At 42.0% G+C, this 23,556-nt stretch overlaps 2 protein-coding genes across 2 annotated transcripts; one reads left to right on the top strand and one right to left on the bottom strand.

Annotated features, from left to right (window-relative positions):
- Positions 1-7,388: 7,388 nt before the first annotated feature.
- Positions 7,389-15,357, top strand: LOC128742403 (angiotensin-converting enzyme-like). The gene is made up of 7 exons (XM_053838753.1): positions 7,389-7,547; positions 8,625-8,701; positions 12,876-13,095; positions 13,303-14,373; positions 14,434-14,717; positions 14,773-14,923; positions 14,991-15,357. The coding sequence occupies exons 1-7, from the start codon at positions 7,458-7,460 to the stop codon at positions 15,132-15,134; spliced, it is 2,037 nt and encodes a 678-aa protein (XP_053694728.1). The 5' UTR covers positions 7,389-7,457; the 3' UTR covers positions 15,135-15,357.
- Positions 15,358-20,379: 5,022 nt separating this feature from the next.
- Positions 20,380-21,456, bottom strand: LOC128741641 (serine/threonine-protein phosphatase 6 catalytic subunit). The gene has a single exon (XM_053837596.1). It carries the CDS (start codon positions 21,377-21,379, stop codon positions 20,465-20,467), a length of 915 nt encoding a protein of 304 aa, XP_053693571.1. The 5' UTR covers positions 21,380-21,456; the 3' UTR covers positions 20,380-20,464.
- Between the last annotated feature and the right edge of the window lie 2,100 nt (positions 21,457-23,556).

Raw genomic sequence — 23,556 nt, 5'->3', positions numbered from 1 at the left:
TTTTGATCCTAATTTTTTTATTTTTTTATAGGAACTGGCTATTTTTAGGAATAACAAAACTTATTGTTTAACTCAAAAAAATGTTTGTTTTGAATTGATAATATGAAAAATGTGTTCAATGAAAGGTGAAATGCTCATATGAACAATGTGTGCACAGATATCTTAATATTTTTACCACAGCATTTTCACCATGCTATTCAACCATCTTTCAAAAACAAGAATTCTGAAGAAATACGAAATGAATTATTGCGCGAATATGTATTTCCTTTTCCACATTTGAAAAAAAAAGAATATCCTAGAACCAAAAGATTGACCTCAATATTTTTCTATGAGTGATTTAAATGCTCGACTTAAATTATGCAATATATCTGAAATGGAAACATAACTGGGTAGAGCATTAGATACCTAATAAACGAAACAGAGTGGGTTTTTCCTTAGTTAGGACTTCTTCAGATAAATATTTTTTGCATGAAAATCAAAACTAGAGCTTCCTTTGTACGTATTTTCATGAAAAAATAGTTATTTTAAAACGGTTCGTAATCGGCTGTTCGGCGAAGCGTTCGATTGACGTCGAAACAGGAGCGTTGTGCGGCCGTCATGTCAACTTTGTGAATGCATCTCTTGATTCTACCAATCAATTGTTTGCAATTTGTGGCTCTCCAGTTAATGTTGTACACGAAGGAACTCAAAATCCCGAAGAAATCTTCGATTGGGCGCACTGAGATAGATTTTACCGGTCGTGGCTTTCAGGTAAAAGTGGGATCGAATGGGTATTCAGGAACGATTGTGTTTTTTGGGGTAATGCGATGATGCTCTATCCGGCCAAAACACGTATTGTCCATCTGCATGATGTTTTTCTAGAAACGAGATCAAAATCTTCTTCAAACATTCGTCTGGTGCATCTTAATTGATAGCCAAATCAGAGAGCTTATTGTTGAAGAAACGAGAAAGAGAACGATGTCCTTCTGCGTCCATAATTTTAGCTGGTTTTTCACTACCTTGCTTGCGAAGGTAGTGCCTTGGTAGGTGCCTTGCTGGGCATCTTAGAATATCGTAAACAGTCGAAGCCGCAACATATTTGCTTTTTAAATGTTGTACCGTAAACTTTTTCCCGAGATTTCTGTGGAAGTTCGTAGAAGTGTACGACGCGCTCGCGGAATGCTTCTTGTTTTGACGCCGTTTTAAGCAAAACTTGGCAAGCATAAACAAAACAAAAAATACTGACAGAAAGATAAAAACCAGAGATGTTTTGACGCCGTTTTAAGCAAAACTTGGCAAGCATAAACAAAACAAAAAATACTGACAGAAAGATGAAAACCAGAGCTAAAAAATACTTACTCGAATTTCTCCCTGAGCTCGTTTGTTGTTGAGTATAGGGGCCTCGAAAAAATTCCAAAGTTTTAGTTGCCACCTGTTAGTGCAAAAGCAGCGCCATGAGCAAAAATCGGCCAAACAGAAACGAAGGGGCGATCGGTACTGCTCTGTGATAACGATCGATGTCAAAAATGCCTTCAATAGCGCCAGCAGGGAGGCCATCGCCGCGTCACTGCACAAAATGTGAGTCCCTGGCTATGTGTGCAAGATCCTGAAGAGCTACTTCAAAAACAGAGTGTTAGTCTACGAGACTGCTAAGGGGCAGAGATCGTTGAACATTACGGCAGGAGTTCCTCAAGGTTCCATCCTCGGACTCACCCTCTGGAACGGAATCTATAATGGGGTGTTAACGCTGAAGCTACCCAAAGGGACAATGATCGTAGGTTTTGCGGACGACATAGTATTGCCGGTAGCAGGAGAGACGCTGGAAGAGGTAGGAATGCTGGCCACTGAAACGATCGAAATGATAGAAAATTGGATGCAGGGAGTAAAGCTGCAGATAGCGCATCACAAAACGGAAGTGCTGCTGGTCAGTAACGGCAAAGCGGTGCAGCGAGCCCAAATCACAGTTGGTAGAGTATGCCATAGTCTCGAAGCGAGTAGTGAAGCACCTAGGGGTGATGATCGACGATCGACTGAACTTTAACAGCCACGTGGACTATGCCTGTGAGACAAAGCAGCGAAGGCCATCAACGCAGTGGGTAGAACTATGCCAAACAGCTAAGGACCTAGCAGTAGTAAACGTCGTCTTTTGGCTAATGTTTCCTTATCAATCCTCAGATATGGAGGTCCGGCATGGATTCCAGCGTTGAAAAACAAACGAAACGTTGCGAAGCTGAACAGCACATTCCGGCTCATGGCCATGCGCGTCGCGAGTGCATACAGAACTATATCATTCGAGGCAGTATGCGTCATTGCCGGGATGATTCCTATCAGTATCACTCTCAAGGAGGATAGTGAGTGCTATACGAGAAGGGAAACTAGAGGAGTTCGAAATCTAGCTCGAGTAGAGTCCTTGGTCATACTGGTGCTGTCGACCTGGCTAAACAGGAAACATGGGGAAGTCAACTTTTACTTAACGTAATTTTTGTCAGGACACGGCTGCTTCAGGCAATACCTGCATCGGTTCGGATATGCAGTGACACCCGTCTGTCCAGAATGCGAACAAACAGAAGAAACACCGGAGCATGTGGCTGACCGTGGAGAGCATTGTGGTTGAAATGTGTCAAGAGGAGAGCATTTGGAATGCTGTCAGTAGCGTGTTAGCACAGATTATGGTGCAGCTGCAACGAACGTGAAGGGACAATCGGCGAACAAGCAACGCCAACTAGCTTGATGATAAGCCCTGTGAGGGTGGCCGTGAGGGGATGGAAGTCGGGACGGTCACCATCCCTGCATCGGTACACGTCTCGACAGGCGTACTGTTAGCATAGCATCCGACATGTTAAAAAAAATCCTGCGAGGGTGGCCGTGAAAGGATGAAGTCATGTTGGTCGCCATCTCTGGATCGGTGTACGTCTCGACAGGTTTACGAAGCAGTGTGATAACACAGCCTCCCCCCGAAGTAATGCCTTGCGGTAGTTCCGGGGGGGTTCTTGGCCAGCAGCCCGTGAGGTTTTTAGTGGGTTAGAGTCCCACACCGTGTCACGTGATGTGTATGTGTGATGTGTGATTTCGAAACTGAATCGAATTGTACTAGACACTCTACCCGCTGGGCCTTCTTTCGAAATTCGGTTTTTGCAAGTGATTGCTGTACCTTTATCTATACCTATAAAAATGGATTTCTGTCTGTCTGTCTGTCCGTATGTTCCTTTAATATCGAAAACTACTGAACCGATCTACGTGAAATTTTGCATGTAGGGGTTTTTGGGGCCAGGGAAGGTTCTCTCGATGGCAAAAGACCCCTCCCCCTACTTTAGGAGGGATGGCTTCTATACAAATGAAATACACATTCCTCATAGCTCGAAAACTAATTAATCAAATGGAACCATATTTGGCATGTGGGTGTTTTTGAAGGCATGAATTTTTTCTATGATGAATTAGGACCCTACCTTTTTAGGAGGGGGGGGGCTCCCATACAAATGAAATACAAATTTCCTCATAACTCTGCGCGCCTTTTTGCGTACCACTGATTGGTCAGTCGTCACGAATGCAGCTGACGTTAACAGTTCCGTCGAACAATTTACTTCGGTGATCAGAAATTGGCTTATGGAAAACGTCCCTAAACGTAGTGCTCCTGCCAAACCTCTATGGGGAAATTCAAGACTGAAATTACTTAAACGAAGGAAAAACTCAGCTTTACGCAAATATCGACGCACTCGAAATCATAGTAACCAATGTAGCTTTGTTGATGCTAGTAGGAGATATCAACAATATAACAAAGTTTGCTATCATAGATACGTGGCACGGGTGGAAGAAAACCTACGGAAAAGCCCAAAATCGTTCTGGAATTTTGTGAACTCAAAACGTAAAAGCTACGGTTATCCTTTATCCATGTATTTGCGTGATACTGTTGCGTCCACTCCGGTGGACATAGTCAATCTCTTCGCCACTCATTTCGAAAGTGTGTTTGATGCAGCTGTACCTCCCTCTCAACTGGAAACTGCAATAGCAATGACGCTTGTACCGGAAGGCTACATGGATTTAGGAATTTTTACTATAACAGAGGACATTGTCGTGGCATCCATGAAGAAGCTCAAATCGTCGTTTGCAGCAGGCCCAGATTGCATACCATCTGTAATTTTGAAAAAGTGTTGTTCCGAGTTGTCAAAACCGCTCTCCGTGATTTTTAACAAGTCGGTGTCCAGTGGAGTTTTTCCAACTCTTTGGAAACAGTCTTTCATGTTCCCTGTTTTCAAGAAAGGCGAAAAGCGAAACATGGAAAATTATCGAGGAATTACGTCACTATGTGGTGCTTCCAAATTGTTAGAGCTGATTGCCTATGACTACCTGTTCTTTAAGTGTAAGCTATATATCTCGGTCGATCAGCACGGTTTCTACGCTAGCCGTTCGGTTAACACCAATCTACTACAGTTTACCTCAAAATGCCTTAACGCCATGGAGAACCACCAACAAATTGACACTATCTACACGGATTTAAAAGCAGCATTCGATAGAATCGGCCGCGATTTGTTCTTGGCCAAAATCTCTAAGCTCGGAGCCGACACATGCCTCACTCAATGGTTGCGATCTTACCTGTTTGATCGAACGCTTCGAGTTAAGCTCGGTAGTGTTGAATCCCGGGCCTTCACGAATTTATCTGGAGTTCCGCAAGGCAGTAACCTTGGCCCTTTGATATTTTTATTATACGTGAATGATGTTTGTTTTCTGCTTTCCGATGGATGCCGCTTGCTGTATGCTGACGACCTGAAAATTTTCTTGGTTATTAGAAACACTGAAGATTGCCGTGAGCTTCAGAAAATTCTTCATCGTTTTGTTGAGTGGTGCAAGTGGAACCGTATTATCATAAGTGTCGAGAAATGCTGTGTTGTATCATTCACGCGTTGTAAAAATCCAATACTTCACGACTATTACATCGAAGGTAGTTGTTTGGCAAGAGTTCATGAAGTAAAAGACCTAGGCGTTACATTGGATAATAAATTGACTTTTGATACGCATCGATCGATCATCATACAGAAAGCAAACTGCCAGCTTGGGTTTATCAAAAAAGTTTGTAACGAGTTCAGTGATCCATTGTGCTTTCGATCGTTGTACTGCGCTTTGGTAAGACCTCTCCTAGACACAGCTTGCCTTTTTTGGGGCCCATATCAGGAGTACTGGAACGACCGTATAGAACAAATACAAAAGCGATTCGTTCGGTTTGCTCTATAACGATTACCTTGGAGAGATGCCAATAATCTGCCCTCGTATGCTGATCGGTGTCAACTGATCAATTTAAACACACTGCTTACACATCGGAAAATTGCCCAGGCCACATTTGCCGCCAAAATTCTGAAAGGCGAAGTTGACTGCCCCGCCCTGCTGTCACGTTTCCAGTTCAACACGCCTGAACGGCCGTTACGTCAACGTGGACGGATTAGGCTCCATTTACCATTCCACAGTAGTCAATACGGCAATATCGAACCAACAACCAGTCTCCAACGAACATTTGATGAGGTCATCGAACTATTCGACTTTCACGAAACTACTGCTTCCTTCAAAGACAAGCTAAAGACGACAAGAATGTTTAACTAGTGGTGTATTATGTGTAGGACGTTTTAATTTAATTGTTTATGACTACTATATTATTTGTAATTTTTCATAGTTGGATATATGTATGTATGTGCCTAAAAGATGGTGGGGTTGTTATGCCTCTTGAGAATATCAAGACGCCCCACCCCAAGATCATTAAGATCAGTTAGATCGGATGATTATATTCAATAAACATAAACATAAACATAACTCGAGAACTAATCAAGCAAATGGTACCAAATTTAGCATATGGGTGTTTTTGCAGGCAATTTTTTTCTATGGTGAATTGAGACCCCTCCCCTCTATAGGAGGAGAAAAATGACCCCTCTCCTTTTAAGAGGGGGGGGCTTCCATACAAATGAAATACAAATTTCCTCATGACTCGAGAACTAAGCAAGCAAATGGAACCAAATTTGGCATGTGGGAGGCTTTGGAGGCACGAATTTTTTTAATGATGGTTTGAAACCCCTCACCCCTGTGGTAGGGGGATTAGGACTCTCTTACGGATAAAACAGAAATTTTTGCGTAACATTAGATAATTCAGCGCGAGACGGCCACAGGCCGCGAGTGTTGCCAGCAACCTGCCGTCGAAAGTGCCGGCCACAGCGGGGGGCAGCCCCCCGTAGAGATCACCTCTATCTAGGATTATTTAGATTATTTTCCTAGATCTACTGACCTCTATTACTTTTCTTCAGTTGGGTCACCCCTGCGAAATGGTACTTTCCACGAAAAGATTTTACGTGAAATGGTACATCCCGCGTAAGGTTTTTCGCGAAATGATATTCTGCGAAACTCTATATTCCGCGTTATGGTCAACCGAGAATTGGTCTTCCGCACAATGGTATTCGGCGAAATGGCGAAAAGTTCAAATGGGTAAAGCAGTGCGTTTCTTTTGACTGGATGACAAGAGGGAATTTCTGAGAGGGGAAAATAAGGAGTGGCATTGACAAGTGGAAATTTCAAAAACATTAAAAAGCTTTGTCCTTTATATATTATGAGAATTGTACTATGAATCTCGATATAAACAGATGACAATTAAAATTATAAGCTTCAAGAGGACTTCTGAAAGTATTCTTAAGAACCTTCTACAAACATTGATCTACAGTATTTGTGTAAATGTTCCCTATTTTGCAAAAAAAAATGAATCAAACCTTTTTTGTGCAACAAATTAAATATGACTACAGTAATTTAAAACTGTGTTGTAAAATAATAATTGCTTGGTATCTGATTGGACGAAGAACTTTATCCCAGCCATTATTGGACTTCAAATATAATGACATCTACAGCGATTAAACTACTGCTTGATATAGGAATCAGTAAACATTTCAAATTATATTTCGGACGCAGAGTGGAACAGTCAGATTATATCTAAGTTCAGCCATTATTTCGAGAAACGGAGTCTCAAGAATTCGACAAGTCTCAGTGATGCTTCAAAAAAAACTCAATTAGACATTTGAGAAGTGTTCCTGACATTGTGTCATTGAAGAATGAAAAACTTAACCGGTAATGAAACTCTCCTAATCGGCCACCCCCGAGGAAAATACGCAAGCTGGTACATATTCTTGGGTGTGTGTATAGTGAGGTGAACGAAAAAATCGTCACAATGAGTGATTTCAGAAACAATCATAATGATCGCCGCACATGACGACGCCTACTTACAGTAGGTATGTAGATGAAGATGCATGCATGGTAATTGACTTCAAGTTAGTGTTTGTACATGGGGAAAAATCATTCTTACCGCAAGCAACAGTAGGGAAAAGCACCTATTGAACAATTTGTTGGAATTAGTTTCATTCGGGATCGCGGCGCGAACACTTCTTGAAATTTTCGTAAAATCCAAAATATTTGTCATCTTTTATACTTGTGTCTTAACCCTTAGTTAAGAGATAAAAATGGTTTTAAAATTATCAATAGTTCTAAATTGTATGTTGTTGGGAATAACTATTGTGCTAGCCCAAATCAGTGACCTTCGATATACGGAGGTAAATTGAAACCTTAATGTAATAATTAGTGAAATGAGTAGAACGAAAGTACAAAAAATAAATAAAGGAATATAATAGTAGGATAATTCTTGGAGGTAGAGAATGCCTCCAACGTTGCTTAGTAGACATTCAGCATTCACTTCAGCATTCATCCAGGCATATATGGGCGAAAACATCAAACGACCCAAATGTTCACTGAATTGTCACTCATAGAGAACAGAATTGTGAACACGAAATAATGTGCCTTAGAGTCATCATGCTGATAGCTGTAGCAATATTAAATGTATTTAAAAATGAAAAAGACAGTTTCTTTCTTTCTATCGTACAATACAATCGTTGAAAACAAAAACGTTACATTCCGCCGGTTGATAGTGTATAGAACAATTGTGAGACTAGTGCTACGATCTATCGAGCTTTCCATGAAATGTTAAATGCCAATTGCATAAAATGTCAACTACGACATGCCGCCATTCTTGCCTGTGGAAAACTCGATTGATTCTAACAGTTTCTCTCAGCCTAGATTTGAACATTCGACGACGGGCCCTGTTACTTTGATGAAGCCTTGTTACATTGAAGTCAACTGGGTAATTTACGGACTCTGCTGTAGAAATATACATTGGATACTGTGCTATGGCCAAGGCATCAATCATTAGCAGCTGGGCTCGCTAATGACACATTCCAGCGCTGCGAGACACCCTTCCCACTTTGCGAATCAGGCCACCTTTAGTTAGGTACATAGTTTTCCAGATATTCCAGCGGGACCAATTCGCACAGTAAAAATGGCAATCCTAATTGCAATCCCGTAACGCAAGAATGTATCTAATAGCGTTTCTGATACGACGGATTTGGATAAATCAAATGCATTTTTTCAGTGCAGGATTTAATTTTTTTTTCTAGTGTCACCCAAAAATTATATTTGAGTAGGAGTTCAAATTTTGAAATTGCATTTTCTCCAAAGAAAACTGAGTTACTTTCAAAAGTTAGTCTGTACCAATCTCGGAAAAACTAATTTATGTGTAATCTTGTTTGAATAGCGATACCTACTTACAAATGGAACTGCTTGAAATCTTCCCACAGAACACGAATGATAACCTAGGAAATGCAATCCAGTTTCTCCGTGACTTTGATCGTGAAGCGGCAGAAATGTGTAACAGGTAAGTTTCTGAAAAGTAAGGCAAGTCATATAAGCCGTTGAAACATCTAGTAGGTTTAAAATGAAATAAAATGAAGAATAATCTGTCCATTTCAACAACTTATAACTAGACCAAGCTCGTGTTTTTAGCTTTTGACCTTGAAATGCGGTCAGGCATTAATATTAATATTTTTTGAAACGGTGGTTCTACAATTGATGGAGAGACGGTAGGGGAAAGTGATAAAAATTTTTTTGGTGTGGTTAGGAAAGAGCGGGAAGGTGAGGGGGGGGGGTTTATTGGTAGCTACGTTTAACAAGCAGTCGTTGTGACTCCTAACTTTTGTCCAATGCAGGAAGGTGCATGGGTCGAACCAAGTTATAATCTAAGATTATACCCAGATTTGAACCCACAACACCCGCCAGGGCATGTGGCTCGCTGGCACCCGTGTACCTATAAACTGCAGGAGCGCAGGACAAAAGGAGACTGCGCAACCCCCTTGTTGAAGTAGCGACGTATGTGGTTGGGCTATTTTTAAACATAAATTGTGCCTCTTCCTCCGTCAACTGTAGAAACCACCGACTGAGAAGTTTTAATCTAACTTGTTTTTACTGTCAGGACGACGACACCCTTACGGCAGGCCCTTACGACTTGCAAGGTACTGCGCGTGATGCTGTTCGTCTGTCAGCATGTTAGCCGCGATTCTCAGCGCGGGTTTTCGGAGAAAGGCTCCCTTCCTATGAAATAGACCAAACTCGTGTCTTTAGTCTTTGACCTTGAAATGCGGTCAGGCATTAACATTAATATTTTTTGAAACGGTGATTCTTCAACTGATGGAGGGACGGTAGGGGAAAGTAATGAAAACCTTTTGGCGTGAGGAGAAAGAGCGGGAAATCCGGTGGGATTTTTCATTTTAACTATATGTTCCTTTTACACATAAAATCATTCTACGACACAAAAATAATAATCTATTTTTGGGCAGTCATCGGCCATATTTATACAAGAATGCGTACAAATGAGCACACTAATAACCGAAAAATTTGAAACCAGTGAAAAGCTTTACTGTATGAAGTTTGTTTTGCATTAGCATACAACGTGATACAACTAATTCAAAGTTAATTTTTATTTCAAAAAGAAATTCCGACCAAAAGATACTCGGAAAACACATAAATTGCATAAATACATAAATCCTTCTAGCCTCCGTTTTTAGTCTGGGGAAGATTGCTTCCGCCGTCCCAAGGTTTCTAGAAATGATGTCGAGATCGTCTGCGAAGGCTAGGTGTTAGCTACTTTTGCTGAAGATCGTCCCTCTCGTTTTAACAGTGATATTGAATAACATACAGAACAGTCCATCTCCTTGCCGCTGCCCTCTGCGCGACTCGACTCGAGAGTGTCTCCGAAACACGCACGTAACACATCACTCGCTCTAGGGTAACTTTGATCAATCGCATCAGTTTGTCCGGAAAACCGTACTCGTGCATTACCAGCCATAGCTGTTCGCGTTCAACTGTGTCGTATGCTGCTCTGAAATCCACGAAAACATAATGCGAGGGCACGTTGTACTCTCGACATTTCTGGAGGATTTGTCGGAGAGTAAAAATTTGATCCGTAGTAGCACGGGCCCACATGATGCCCGCCTGATACCCTACGAATTCTCTTGCTATTGGGGATAGACGACGTAACAAAATCTGGGAGAGCACCTTGTAGGCGGCGTTACTCAACGGGATACCGCAGTAATTACAGCAATCTACTTGGTTGCCCTTACTGGAGTTGGGACAAACTACACCTTCCATCCATTCCTCAGGTAGTTTCCCATCCTCCCAAATCCTAGAAATTATCCAATGAAGTGCCATTGTTAAGTAACCGTTAACCGTCGACCACCTCGCGCTCGTCCCTACACATGTCAGGTTTAGGTGTGTAGCCCTTACGAGTTTGGTTCACCTTCTTGTAAAACTTACGCGTGGCATTAGCCCGGAATAGCTGTTCCAGCTTCTCACGATATCTGTTCTCCTTCTGGCGCTTTTTCCTCCTCAGAATCGTGGTCAACTCATTTCGCACTCGTCGATGCTCGGCCAAATTCTATCCGGTGGATCGGCTTAGATAGTTTCCAAGCTTCTTTTTTCCTCTCTATCGCTTGTTGGCATTCCTCGTCAAACCAATCATTTCGTGCACTCCGGTTTCCACTCCTAGCACAGCGGTTGCGGCCTCGTTGAAGGCCGAACGTATCATACTCCATCTGCTTTCGAGGGTCGAAGCATCTAATTCCTGAAGGCAGAGCTTTATGCAGTACTCGCGCGTAGTTTTCGGTAACTGACAGGTTGCCGAATGTTTAACCGAAGAAGGGGGCTTTGTCGCGAGGTATAAACCGTCAATAATTTTGAGCGCTATTTGTGGGGAAAGAAAGTGCTTCTGATAACCAAGCTTCGGGAAGCTGCAAAGTTGATTCATCGCTGGCCGTTATCGTTCATGTCGGTGTGCAGGCTATGGAGCTCGATCACCGGTCTATATATAGCTTCGCTGCCGACCTGGACGTTCATATCACCGATGACGATCTTGGTGTCCCGTGGTGAGCAGCTATCGAACGTTGCCTCCAGCTGCGGTTAGAACGCTTCCCTCTTGTCGTCAGGTCTACCTTCGTGTGGTCAATGCACGTTTAGGATGACGTATTTGAAGAAACGGCTTTTTATTCTCAACATACACATCCTCTCGTTGATCGGTTTTCAGTTCATTACGCGATCCTGCATTTTGCCCAACACTAGGAAACCCGTTCCCAGCTTATTGGTCGCTCCACCGCTCTGGAAAACTTGGACTTTGTCGCCACGGATCTTCCACAACTTCTCGCGTTTGCGACAGATTTCCTGCAGTGCCACGATGCTAAACTTTCGGGATTCTAACTGATCGAGCAGCACCCTGTCGCTACCAACGAAATTTACCGATCTACAGTTCCAGGTACCAAGTTTCCATTCTATGTCCTTATTTCGTCGCCATGCCGAATGTAGAATTTTCTTGCCTCTTTTTAGTTTTAGTTTAATGAGTTTAGATAGGTAGCTGTACTAGGGCTTACGCTATCGAGTCTCGTGATGGGGCTGCCAACTTATAGTGTCCAGACAACACTGTGCCTCCTTCCCTGTTGGTATAAAACCTTAGTTTCCAACAGGGTTGGTACCCAATCTCTGCTAAGGTCGCTCGTATTCCGGCTGGTATCACGTGTAAGTAGGGATAGGAGTTGCTGGATAAAAGGCTAAGGATCACTATGGGGTCTGTTTTGCGCATTAACCGACCATTTACCAACCAAGTTTCCAGTACACTTGGGTACAGTAGAAGGGAAATAAAAGAAACATAGACAACTACAGAGGGATCTTAGTTTTATGTGCATTATCGAAACTCTTCGAGCTCGTTGTGATCGAGCCAATTTCTTCGTTCGTCCAGCAATACATCGTTGACGTACAACACGGATTCATGCCCAACCGCTCAAAGTCTACCAATCTGCTAACACTCACTACCTATGTAATGGATTGCTTTCACGACCGTTTCCAGACTGTTGTCATCTACCGGACCTCTCCGCCGGTTTTGACAAGCTGAATCATCGAATCGCCGTCGCAAAACTGGATAAATTGGACATTGGAGAGCCGCTGTTCCAGTGGTTTAAATCGTATCTGTCGAATCATTTTATTATTATATCTATTGATGGGTTCATCTCACCGGCTTTCACCGCTTTTTCTGGAGTACCACAAGGTAGCTATCTGGGACCGATGGTTTTCGTAATTTATTTCTATGACGTCAACTTAATGCACAAAAGTCCTCGGCTTGTGTTCGTCGACGACTTGAAACTGTTCTCGAAAGTCAATGACTCATCGTACGTTCTCGAGAAATCTGAATCCTATAATATTCGATTACCAATTATCAACTGTATCTTTACGCCGTGAGTTTGCTTCAAAAATCTTGGGATACTAAAACGGTGTCAGCCGAATCGAGTCGGTGCAACAGAGGTTCATTCGCATTGGCCTCCGTAGGTTACCATAGAACGATCTGCTCCGGTTACCAAGCTATGAACCGATTAAGAATTTTGGTAGAATAGGGCAATCGGTTGACTTTAATAATTAATAAACAATTAAACAAATATATTTGTACTCTCATCTCATTTTTTTCGAAGCCTTGTTCAAGTTATACTAATCTTTATCCATTTCCAAATCATTAGAGTGGCTAACAGCGAGTGGAAGTTCGCCATCAATGCCACTGAGTTTAACCGAAGGCGAATGCGCGAACAGCAAAATCTTGCCGCTAAGTTTGAGTGTCTCAGCTGGAGACGTGCTGCTTCATTCGACTCATCAACCATCGTGGATTCCAGCATCCGCCGACAGATGGGAAGAATCGTTCAACCAGGGCGATGCGGTCTCGGAGAGGATAAGTTTGCAGAGGTAAGACAATGTCTAATATGGTGAAATTAATTAATTATTTTTTGTAGAAATTATCAATACTATCTTTTAAAAAATCCGTTTCATTTTAGAACAGGCATTAAATGTATATTAAATTTTAATGCATGGCTATTACTGAATAGGGCACTCAGTTCAAACCTTGCATTTTTACTGACACTCAAGTCTGGTTCTTCTTTCTTCCAATTACAGATAACACACGTCATATCGCTGATGAAGGACAATTACAATAACGCTAGGCTTTGTCCGTTTCCTGGGACGCAACCGACACTGATCGGATCGGACTCGTACAGAAGCTCCAACTATGTGGCTACGTATGCTTCCTATTGTGATTTAAAACTTGAACCGGACTTGGCCCAAATAATGGAAACCAGTCGAATAGAACCGGAACTGAAACATTACTGGCTAGCTTGGCGGGAAAAGACGGGCCCTCCCGTGAAAAACACCTTCATGAGATACATAGATCTTGCCAATCAGGCAGCCGAAAGACATGGATTCAATGACGCAGGAGAACAAATGCGTGCGCTATATGACGATAGTGAGTTTTTCTTCTCGGTGAATGATCTGTGGGCCAAAATACAACCCCTGTACAAACAGTTGATTACTTTCGTTAGAAAGGGACTCGTGCGGCATTATGGTGAACACGTAGTTCGTAGGGATGGACCACTACCAGCGCATATACTGGGGAATATGTGGGCTCAAAATTGGCACAGTATACTTGTCCTAATTTTACCAGGTCCATCGGAAATGCCAGACGTCTCCGGAGAAATGATACGTCAAGGTTACACGCCACTGAAAATGTTTCAGACAGCAGAGGAATTTTTTACTTCGATTGGTTTACCACCAATGGCTCCGGAATTTTGGCGAAATTCGGTGCTTCAAAAATCGAACGAAATGCATGGACACTGTACAGCTTCTGCGTGGGACTTTTGCAATAAGATAGACTTCCGAATCAAGCAGTGCACGCAGGTCTCGTTGGAAGATTTCGTGAACTCACACCACGAAATGACTCACGTGCAGTACTACATGCAGTACTCTGGGCAACTATTTCTCTACCGAGAAGGTCCAAATCCGGCCTTCCATGAAGCTCTTGCCAACGCAGTTAGTCTTTGCGTTGGAGGTCCTGTTCATTTGCAAAAGTTAGCACTTCTAAATAGTCCGGTTTCAGTGAGCAACGGAAACACCATGATCAACATCGAGTATCTTCTGAGTGTTGCTCTAGATAAACTGCCATTCATGGCCTACAGTTTGGCACTGGAGAAGGTGAATGCTTTTATCCAATGCTGTATAAATTTTATAAGTATGCTTTATCTATCATTGCAGTGGCGATGGTACGTTTTTGAGAAAGGCCCGGTTGGTATGAACGCCCGATGGTGGGAACTGCGTCTTCGTTACCAGGGTATCATTCCTCCCGCTGGGAGAAGCTCGGAACACTTCGACGCCGGTGCCAAGTATCATGTCATCTCAGACCAGGATTACATAAAGTACTTCGTAGCGACAGTACTGCAATTCCAAGTTCACTCGGAACTTTGTCTGGCAGCACACCATGTGGGTCCCTTGCATACATGTGATTTCTATCGTTCGCGAGAAGCTGGAAGGATTTTAAGGTGATTCTCATTTCGATATTTTTATTAAATTGATGTCAGCATTGATGTATTGTAGTGACGTAATGCAACAAGGGGCATCGCTGACTTCCTCACAGTTGATTAAGCTACTCACACGAGGCAAAACTTCTCGACTCTCAGTCGATCCACTTCTGGATTTCTTTAGGCCTTTAGAGGCTTGGTTGGAGTTGCAAAACAGAGACGAACCAGTCAGTATAGAAAAGTAACAGATAGACTTCCCCGTACAGTTCTTTGTTGAAAGTAATATTTTTGCAGATTATTGGTTGGAGTTCTCGAATGGAGGATTTTGCGTTGTTCCAGTCTTTGGTAGATCATACCAGGCGCAATTCTGGAGTGCGGTTGGCGTACGGTCTAGTAGCTATCATTGTGTTTTCCTGTAGTTTGTACATCTTTTTATAAATATTGTAATATTTCTATTATTAAATGTAAATATAATAAAACCACTAAAATAGTAGAGCTTCATAAGACACTCTGCAAGTAGCGAATTATTTGGCTAAGCAATTTAATGTTGGCTGCCAACAGGAATGAAGCAGATAGTCATAAGATCCCAATGTAACAGGAATGTTGGCATAGCATTTCATATACCACCGGAATAAAACTTGATTTGTTGATACATACAATAAAGCATACTTTTTCTGCAACATAACTAAAAAAACTGAAAAATATTGAAACGATTTGAGCGAAATATTCCAATGATTAATACAGCCCGGACTCGATTATCCGGGTGCTCATTTTTATTTTCAGCCCGGATAATCGAATCACCCGGATAATCGAATCATCATTTTTGGTACAAAATTTTTTTTCGGTATGTCAACTTTTTTGACTTTTAGGTATAAGAAATGTTTTATTTATTATTGATCTATCTTCCTAAAAGTCAGAAAAATCCTTTCTTACGACTTTTTCCACTGAGTTGGCTACTCTTGGTAAAAATTGTGCCTCTCGTTTCGATGTCCGCTCGTCGGATCACCCCCTCAAGAGAGATGTTGAACAGCATGCAGGATAGACCGTCACCTTGTCTCAACCCTCGTCGCGTCTCGAATGGACTCGAGAGTGTCCCAGAGATGCGTACGAAGCACATCACTCGATCCAATGTAGCTCTGATCAGTCGCGGCTGTTTGTCCGGAAAACCGTATTCGTGCATGATCTGCCATAGCTTGTCTCGATCGACTGTATCGTATGCTGCTTTGAAATCAATAAAGATGTGATGCGTGGGCACGTTGTACTCCCGACATTTCTGCAAGATCTGTCGAATAGTAAAAATTTGGTCCGTAGTTGCGCGAGCCCCCATGAAACCCGCCTGATAATTCCCTACGAAACCTTGTGCTATCGGTGACAGCCGGCGTAACAGGATCTGGGAGAGTACCTTGTGGGCGGCGTTTACCAGCGTAATACCACGATAGTTGCAGCAGTCTAGCTGATCACCCTTTTTGTAGATGGGACAAACCACTCCTTCCATCCATTCCTCCGGTAGCTTTTCCTCCTCCCAAATCCTCGAAATAACCCAATGTAGAGCTTTTGCTAGCGTTTCTCCGCCATGTTTATAAAGCTCTGCCGGTAGGCGGTCCTTCCCAGCGGCTTTATTGGTCTTCAGCAGCCCGATTTCTCGTTTGACTTCTTGGAGATCGGGTGCTAGGACATTACTATCTTCCATGGGCGCTCCTAGGTTAATTTCCGTTCCGCCTCCTTCTGCGACTTCGCCATTAAGGTGTTCATCGAAGAACTGCTTCCACCTGTCGACCACCTCGCGCTCGTTTGTAATTATATTCCCTCCCTCGTCCCTTCACATGTCAGGTTTCGGTGTGTAGCCCTTCCGAGTTTGGTTCACCTTCTCATAAAACTTGCGCGTGTCATTAGCTCGGAATAGTTGCTCTAATTCTTCACGATCTCTGTCCTCCTTTTGCCGCTTTTTTCTCCTCAACTGGTCAACTGGTTTCTAGCTCGTCGGTATTTGGCCAGGTTATCTCTAGTGGCAATACTTAAATAATTTTTCCAAGCATTTTTTTCACCTCCACCGCTTGTTGGCATTCCCCATCAAACCAATCATTTTGTGTACTCCGAGGCTTAATACCTAGTGCCGCGGTAGCGGCCTCTCCGATGGCCGAGCGTATTCTGCCCCAACCGTTTCGAGGTTTGAAGCACCTAACTCCTCGGAAGAAGGCAGTGCCTCATTCACTACTCGCGCGTAGTTCTCGGCAGCTTGTGGGTTATCTAGCTGCCTGATGTTCAGCCGAGGAGGGCGGCTTTGACGTGTCCGGTATACGGTGGACAGCTTTGAGCGCACATGTACTGCTACTAGGTAATGGTCAGAATCAATATCCGCACCCCGACGGGAGCGTACGTTCGTGATGTTAGAGAAGAACCGGCCCTCTATGAGAACGTGGTCAATTTGGTTCATTATACGTTGGTCAGGTGATCTCCAGGTGGCTTTGTGGATATCCTTGCGCGGGAAAAAGGTGCTTCGGATCACCAGGCCTCGGGAAGCTGCGAAGTTTATACATCGTTGGCAGTTATCTTTTGTGTCGGTATGCAGACTATGGAGTCCTACAATGGTCTATACATTTCTTCCCTACCGACCTGGGTGTTTATATCCCCGATGACGATCTTGATGTCCCGTGACGAGCAGCTGTCGTACGTTGCCTCCAGTCTCGCGTAGAACGCTTCTTTCTCATCGTCGGGTCTACCTTCGTGCGGGCAGTGCACGTTAATGATGCTATAATTGAAGAAACGGCCCTTAATCCTATACATACATTCTCTCGTTGATCGCCTTCCAATCTATCACGCGATCCTGCATTCCGCTCAGCACTACAAAGCCCGTTCCCAGTTCGTTGGTAGCGCCACCGCTCTGTTAAAACTGGGCCTTTCCGCCACGGATTTTCCATACCTTCTCTCTTTTGCGACAGATTTCCTGCAGAGCTACGATGCCGAGTTTGGGGGGTTCCAGTTGTTCAATCAGCACCCGCTCGCAACCTGCGAAATTTAGCGATCTGCAGTTCCAAGTCCCGAGTCTCAATTCGTCGTCCTTGTTCCGTCGCCTAGGTCGATGGCGAATATTCCGCTCCGAATATGCTTGAATGTTGTTAGTTTTTGAATTTAGGTGTGTAGCCGTACTGGGACAACACTACCGAGTCTCGCGATGGGGCTGCCATCTTATAGTGCCAAGACTCACTATACCTCCTTCCCGGTTAGTATACGACCTTAGTTTCCACCGGGGTTGGTTACCCGATCTCCGCTAAGGTTGCTCGTATTCCGGCTGGTACCACGAGGAGGTCGGGATCGGAGTTGCTGGATAAAAGTTGAGTTGAGCAATGTTATTGCTGAATAGTTATACTTTGTATTACAATAGTTAAATACGTTCTAGGAGTACTAGTTGTTCCGTAGTAACGATTTTCTGCAAGATTTAAAAAGCTATAAAATGGGAAAGAATCACTAGACAATATTTTCAAACGATTCAATTGGGAAAGTACAGTTCCCCTGCAATTATGGACCATTTAACCAGAAGTATGAGTTTAAAATAATCAATTCTAGCGCAAACCATTGTTTAAAAGCAGTTTATAAATGTTTTTAGCTGCAGAAATATGTAATCTTTCAGTTAGTTCAGTTATTAAACCCGTTTAGTGCAAACGTTTTCCACGGAAATTATGCTTATATACCACACGGAAATTATCAAACCTACTCATGGATCACGTTTGGGAGCGGTCACAATTATGAAACAATCTTCATCATATTATGGATCAAAATAAAAATACACTTGCAGCGAATTAACTCAATGAACGTTATACAAATCATGTAATACCTAACAGAAAAATAACATGTTTCAAATCGTATGAAAGATCTTCTGTAGCTTTTGGTCTGTTGCTTTTGGTTTGATGCTTGCCGTTTCTTCGGAGACACCTACCGACCAGCCTTTAGGAATGCTTTCTGCGGATTTTTTGTCCTGTAAATTATAGGGTGTTTGCAGAGTGCATATGTATTGGAGGTCTGTTGGGCAGGCAAAAGTGACAGCTCCATATAAAACACACGGGCTGGAAGAGCAAAATTTTTTAAATGATTTATTTTCTTCATTTAAAACAGAAATTACAAATTGCTTCATACATATGGCAAGGTAATATATCTGTTTACTAAATAAAAAAATTATTTTCACCAAATAAGCTAAGACGCGGTAGCAATGATCAAAAATGTAACTATGACCTATGTTAGCGGAATAAAATTAAACAAATATGGGCCCTATTCTGTAAGTCACGTCGAGCAACTAGGCTCGACTCAGTCACTGTCGAGTGTCGAGTGCAAGAAAAACGGGCAGCATAGCGACTCAATGCAGGACCAAAACAAAGCTAACTCAAGCGTCATTTGCTAACCGTTTAGTCACTAGCTTTTTGGCGGTGGACTCAGTCAAGTTACTCGACAAAACCGGGTCGCATGTGACTTACATAATACCAAAAGTCGACTAGTCGAGCAAAGTGACACTCGACGTGACTTACAGAATAGGGCCCTATCAATAGCCATCAGCTGCTTTCGGCTAAGAAAGCAATTTATTATGCTAAAACCAATTTTATATTCCGTTACTTTCAACTTGGCCTATGCCGTATACTGCTTCAAACAACAGTATATTTGGGACACCGATTTAACGCGAATTCACCGAAACCCTAGTTACCAAAAGTCAGCATATATTTCAGGAAACATTTGTCGGTTACTTTGACTATTAAGCAACTAAAATGATAAATAATTTTAGAAAAAATGATAATTTTATCCAGCACGTTTTTGCTGCATCGAATAGGAAAATATCCAATGTGTGCCCAACAGACGTCTTGCATGTGTATGTAGCAAAAGCCCTATAGGCTCCCCAGCTCCGTTGGCTCGGAAAAGGCTAGTATAGAATGAAGTTTTCTTTTTCCGAATTGTTATTAACGATGTAGGTACAATTGACTCACGGAAAAGTTAATCGATTGGGGATTGGGTCGATTACCTTTTCCGAAATATTAACTTTTCTCAGTAGTCTTAAAAAATGGTGAAAATAATAAATACAAAGCGAAAAATAGATTTTCGGATTTAGGAAACACATCTGAATGTATGTGGAAGTTTGTTATCACACACTGTGTGATATGTTACTGTCCGGTGCAAGAGTTTAATTTAATCGCTGCTATGATGTGACTCTGTATAAAACAGTGGAAAAGCGACAATAAACCGTAAAAATGAAAAATAAACTTAGAAGGAAATCGTAGGTATGTGACCGAACGCTCAAAGGCTCAGCTCTGATACAATTTCCGTTTCGGCTTAAAAATGTTTGTAATATGTCAGCAAAATCGAGTTCCTCGGACTTTATCTACCCTTTTCTTGGAAACTAAACAACTTATTGAAGCAAAAATTCTTTTTATTGATAGGCTCAGTTCAGTCTTCAGTTATCTAGAAATGAGACATTTAATCCACAGAGGTTCAAGGTTTCTGAGATTTCAAAAGCAGTTTTATGCTCAAGCAGTAGTAATGTTCATTCTTTCCAGCTATTAGTAGACAATGACTATGTTTGTAGGAACATTACAACTATTGTGGGCATAAGACTGCTTTTGTAATCCCAAACACCAATGATTCGAACCTTAACGATGTTAGAGGTATTAATAAATACTCGATGGCTTGTGTTCAACCAAAATGATTTACGTATATTCACAAAGCAGCTATTTATTTTTAGCGTTCGTTATACAAATATTTCACGACAAAACGTAGCACAAGTACCAACTTCACAGAAAGTACGGTGTAACACGCTGACTTGGCATAACCCGCTCGTTGTCCGGTACAGCTTTGAAAATCTCCACATTAGAGACGTTATTTGCATCGAACTCAAGTATCGCCGCGACGTTACCACAGCGATAGCAATAGTTCGGAGCGGACCAAACAGTGACCAATTTCCGATCGAACAAGTAGTTTATTCCTTCGTGTACCAGCTGATGGGCCCGGCATATTAGCTCTAGTTTGTTGATATGGATGAAATCACGCGTAACGGCTGCACCAAACAACCAACCGGCTCCTCTCGGACTTTCGGCCCATGTGTCGATGTCTTCCGGGTCCGACCAGACCAAATCACAGAATGCACCTTTATGTGGAATCTCCTGGTCGCGGTTGATTGAACGGATCTGATCGAGTGTTTTAATTTCTGGGCTAAGACCACCATGAACACACAAAACTTCTTCGTTGATCAAGGCAGCTATGGTTAGCAGGTCAAATACCCGGCAACAATATTTCCACGGGTTTACGTTGCCATACTTGGTATAACATTCATCGTAGAATCCGTACACTTTGGTAATTTGTCGTGACTCATGGTTACCTCTCAGCAAAGTAATTTTATCTGGATAACGGGCCTTCAACGTCAGCAACCGTGTAAACGTTTCCAGACTATAATATCCTCTATCCACGAAATCACCCATGAAAATGTAGTTTGTATCTGGAACATGCCCGCCAGTGCGGAATAACTCCTCCAAGTCATAGAACTGACCGTGAATGTCTCCGCACACGGTAACGGGAGAACTGACTGGCTGAATGTTTGATTCTTCAATCAGCAAATCACACACCAAATCACAGAGTTTCTTCAAGTCATTCTCTGGCAAATATTTACACTGTTTGGTAATTTCTATCCAATGGTCAAGCTCTGAAGTCATATTGTAGCCTATTGAAAACTAACTATGTGCTAGTTTTACGAATTTAATTAAATAGATTAAATTTGTGAAATCGAGGTGTATACTTTTTCACTGAAAGAAAGGATTGTCAACACAGATATAAATAGAACAAAACGCGATTACCGTAAACGTCAATTGTTCAGTGGTGCCATTTAGAGAAAAATAAAAACTGGCCAATCGGTTCAATCCTTGGTTGAATTTGGTTGAATCGGTTGAATCCGTTGAATCGGTTCAACAGGTTCTCGCGTAACTTTTCCAAAGGGTCTAAGTAACAATGCAAACGCAAAATAACAATGTCTATTCACTTTTACATAAACTTCGCATGAATCGGTTGGTAGCGTCATTATTTAGCTAAACGTTATAATTTTTTTCGTTAAATGAATTTATATCATCGTAATAATCTGAAGGGAGGGTCGCCAAAATGAGTCACTCAATATTAAATACTTAGGTCCTTTTAAAATGTTAACGAGTTGTTTAGCAAAATTCACAAAAAAATGCTTGGAACAAACCTTTCCTGAAGGTTTCAGCTTTTTATCTCTGCGGAAAAAAGTGAGGGGCTTAATGGGTTAAGAACAAACTAGTCATATCCAACCCCCGGGCATCTACTAAGTTTTCTGAAACCGCCACGCGATCAAACCAACAAAACATAATCACAGAGAACAGACTACCAGGTAATTGACAAAAGTATGTAAAAGGTTTAAATGTAATCTATTACGAGTAATACTTCAATAGAGCACCCCTCGAGCAGTAAGCGGCAAATTAAATCTTGATGTCGCTGCCATCGCTGCTATGTAACTCCAGCACAAAGAAATATTGATAAAGGTACATGGATATTTTTTGATGCGTTTGGCAAACTATATCTGGAGGGCGCTACCGACAGATTTTACACACAAAAAATCGATTACTTCCTTCGAGCCTGTTAATCTGTTTTCTGTGACATAATCACGTAGAAGTGAAGAATTTTACATTAACCTCAATAACAATTCATCGATAAAAATAATTTACTTTCAACTAACAGAAAACGTCGCCTTTAGGACAAGAAATAAATGATAATGTAGGGAAAATTACGTCTGGCACTGCAGAAATATCGTGTGAATCGTTCTTCTACACGCAAACTAGTGATCCGATACGTATAAAATTGATCCAGTGATCTAGCTATGCTGGCTTCACCTATTTTGTTCGCAAACGTCAAAGTTGCCACCGGGGGGGGGTCATATCACCAGTTGATTATTAAGCACAGAGAACAGATTAACAGGCTCGAAGGAAGTAATCGATCATTTGTGTGTAAAATCTGTCAGAGGTGCCCTCCAGAAATAGTTTGCCAAACGCATCAAAAAATATCCATGTACCTTAATCAATATTTCTTTGTGCTGGAGTTACATAGCAGCAATGGCATGGCAGCGACATCAAGATTTGGTTTGCCACTTACTGCTCGAGGGATGCTCTATTGAAGGATTACTCGTAGATTACATAAAAACCTTTTACACACTTTTTGTCGATTACCTGGTAGTCTGTTCTCTGTGTATTAAGCATCATATTTGAATACAAAGACAGCAGACTGAAAAGTTTACTTACTCCAATTTTAAACTTAACCGGGTTTTCAATATGTATTCTAAAGGCCCGCGCAGAATTAGTACTTTATGGTAGCGTTTGCGTAGCTCTGACAGATAATCTGTCAAATTGTATGGGAGATTAACGCAAACGCAACCGTAAAGTACCAATTCTGCGCGGGGCTTAAGTGATAAAAGTTTTCAAAATCAGAGACATAAAGAATTTGCGTACCCATCAGGAAATTTCAATCAACTGTCAGTCCGCCCAATTAACAAATCCTGGCTGTATTCAATAAGCTTATTTATATTGCTGAAGATATTTACACAGACAAACACACATAATACTTGGAAGAAAAATCAACAAGAATTATCGTACCACATATTTTGGCTGAACACTAGTGCCATCTGTGAACGACATTCCCAAATATCATAGAGCAACATGAGCATCCCTCTTTCGTTAAACAGCGCCACTTTGACCAAAACGGAGATATTCCCAACTAAAGGCCCAGACACAATGCATACGGATTTTACTACGTTGCGGCAATTTGACAGTTTTTCCATGGGTTTTCTGTCAAATATCCGCAACGTAGTAAAATACGTATGCATTGT

Source organism: Sabethes cyaneus, chromosome 3 (genome assembly GCF_943734655.1).
Source record: "Sabethes cyaneus chromosome 3, idSabCyanKW18_F2, whole genome shotgun sequence".
In the NCBI taxonomy this organism is placed as follows: domain Eukaryota; kingdom Metazoa; phylum Arthropoda; class Insecta; order Diptera; family Culicidae; genus Sabethes; species Sabethes cyaneus.
The sequence above is the reverse complement of the archived record's forward strand: the minus strand, read 5'-3'. Positions and strand labels throughout refer to the sequence as shown.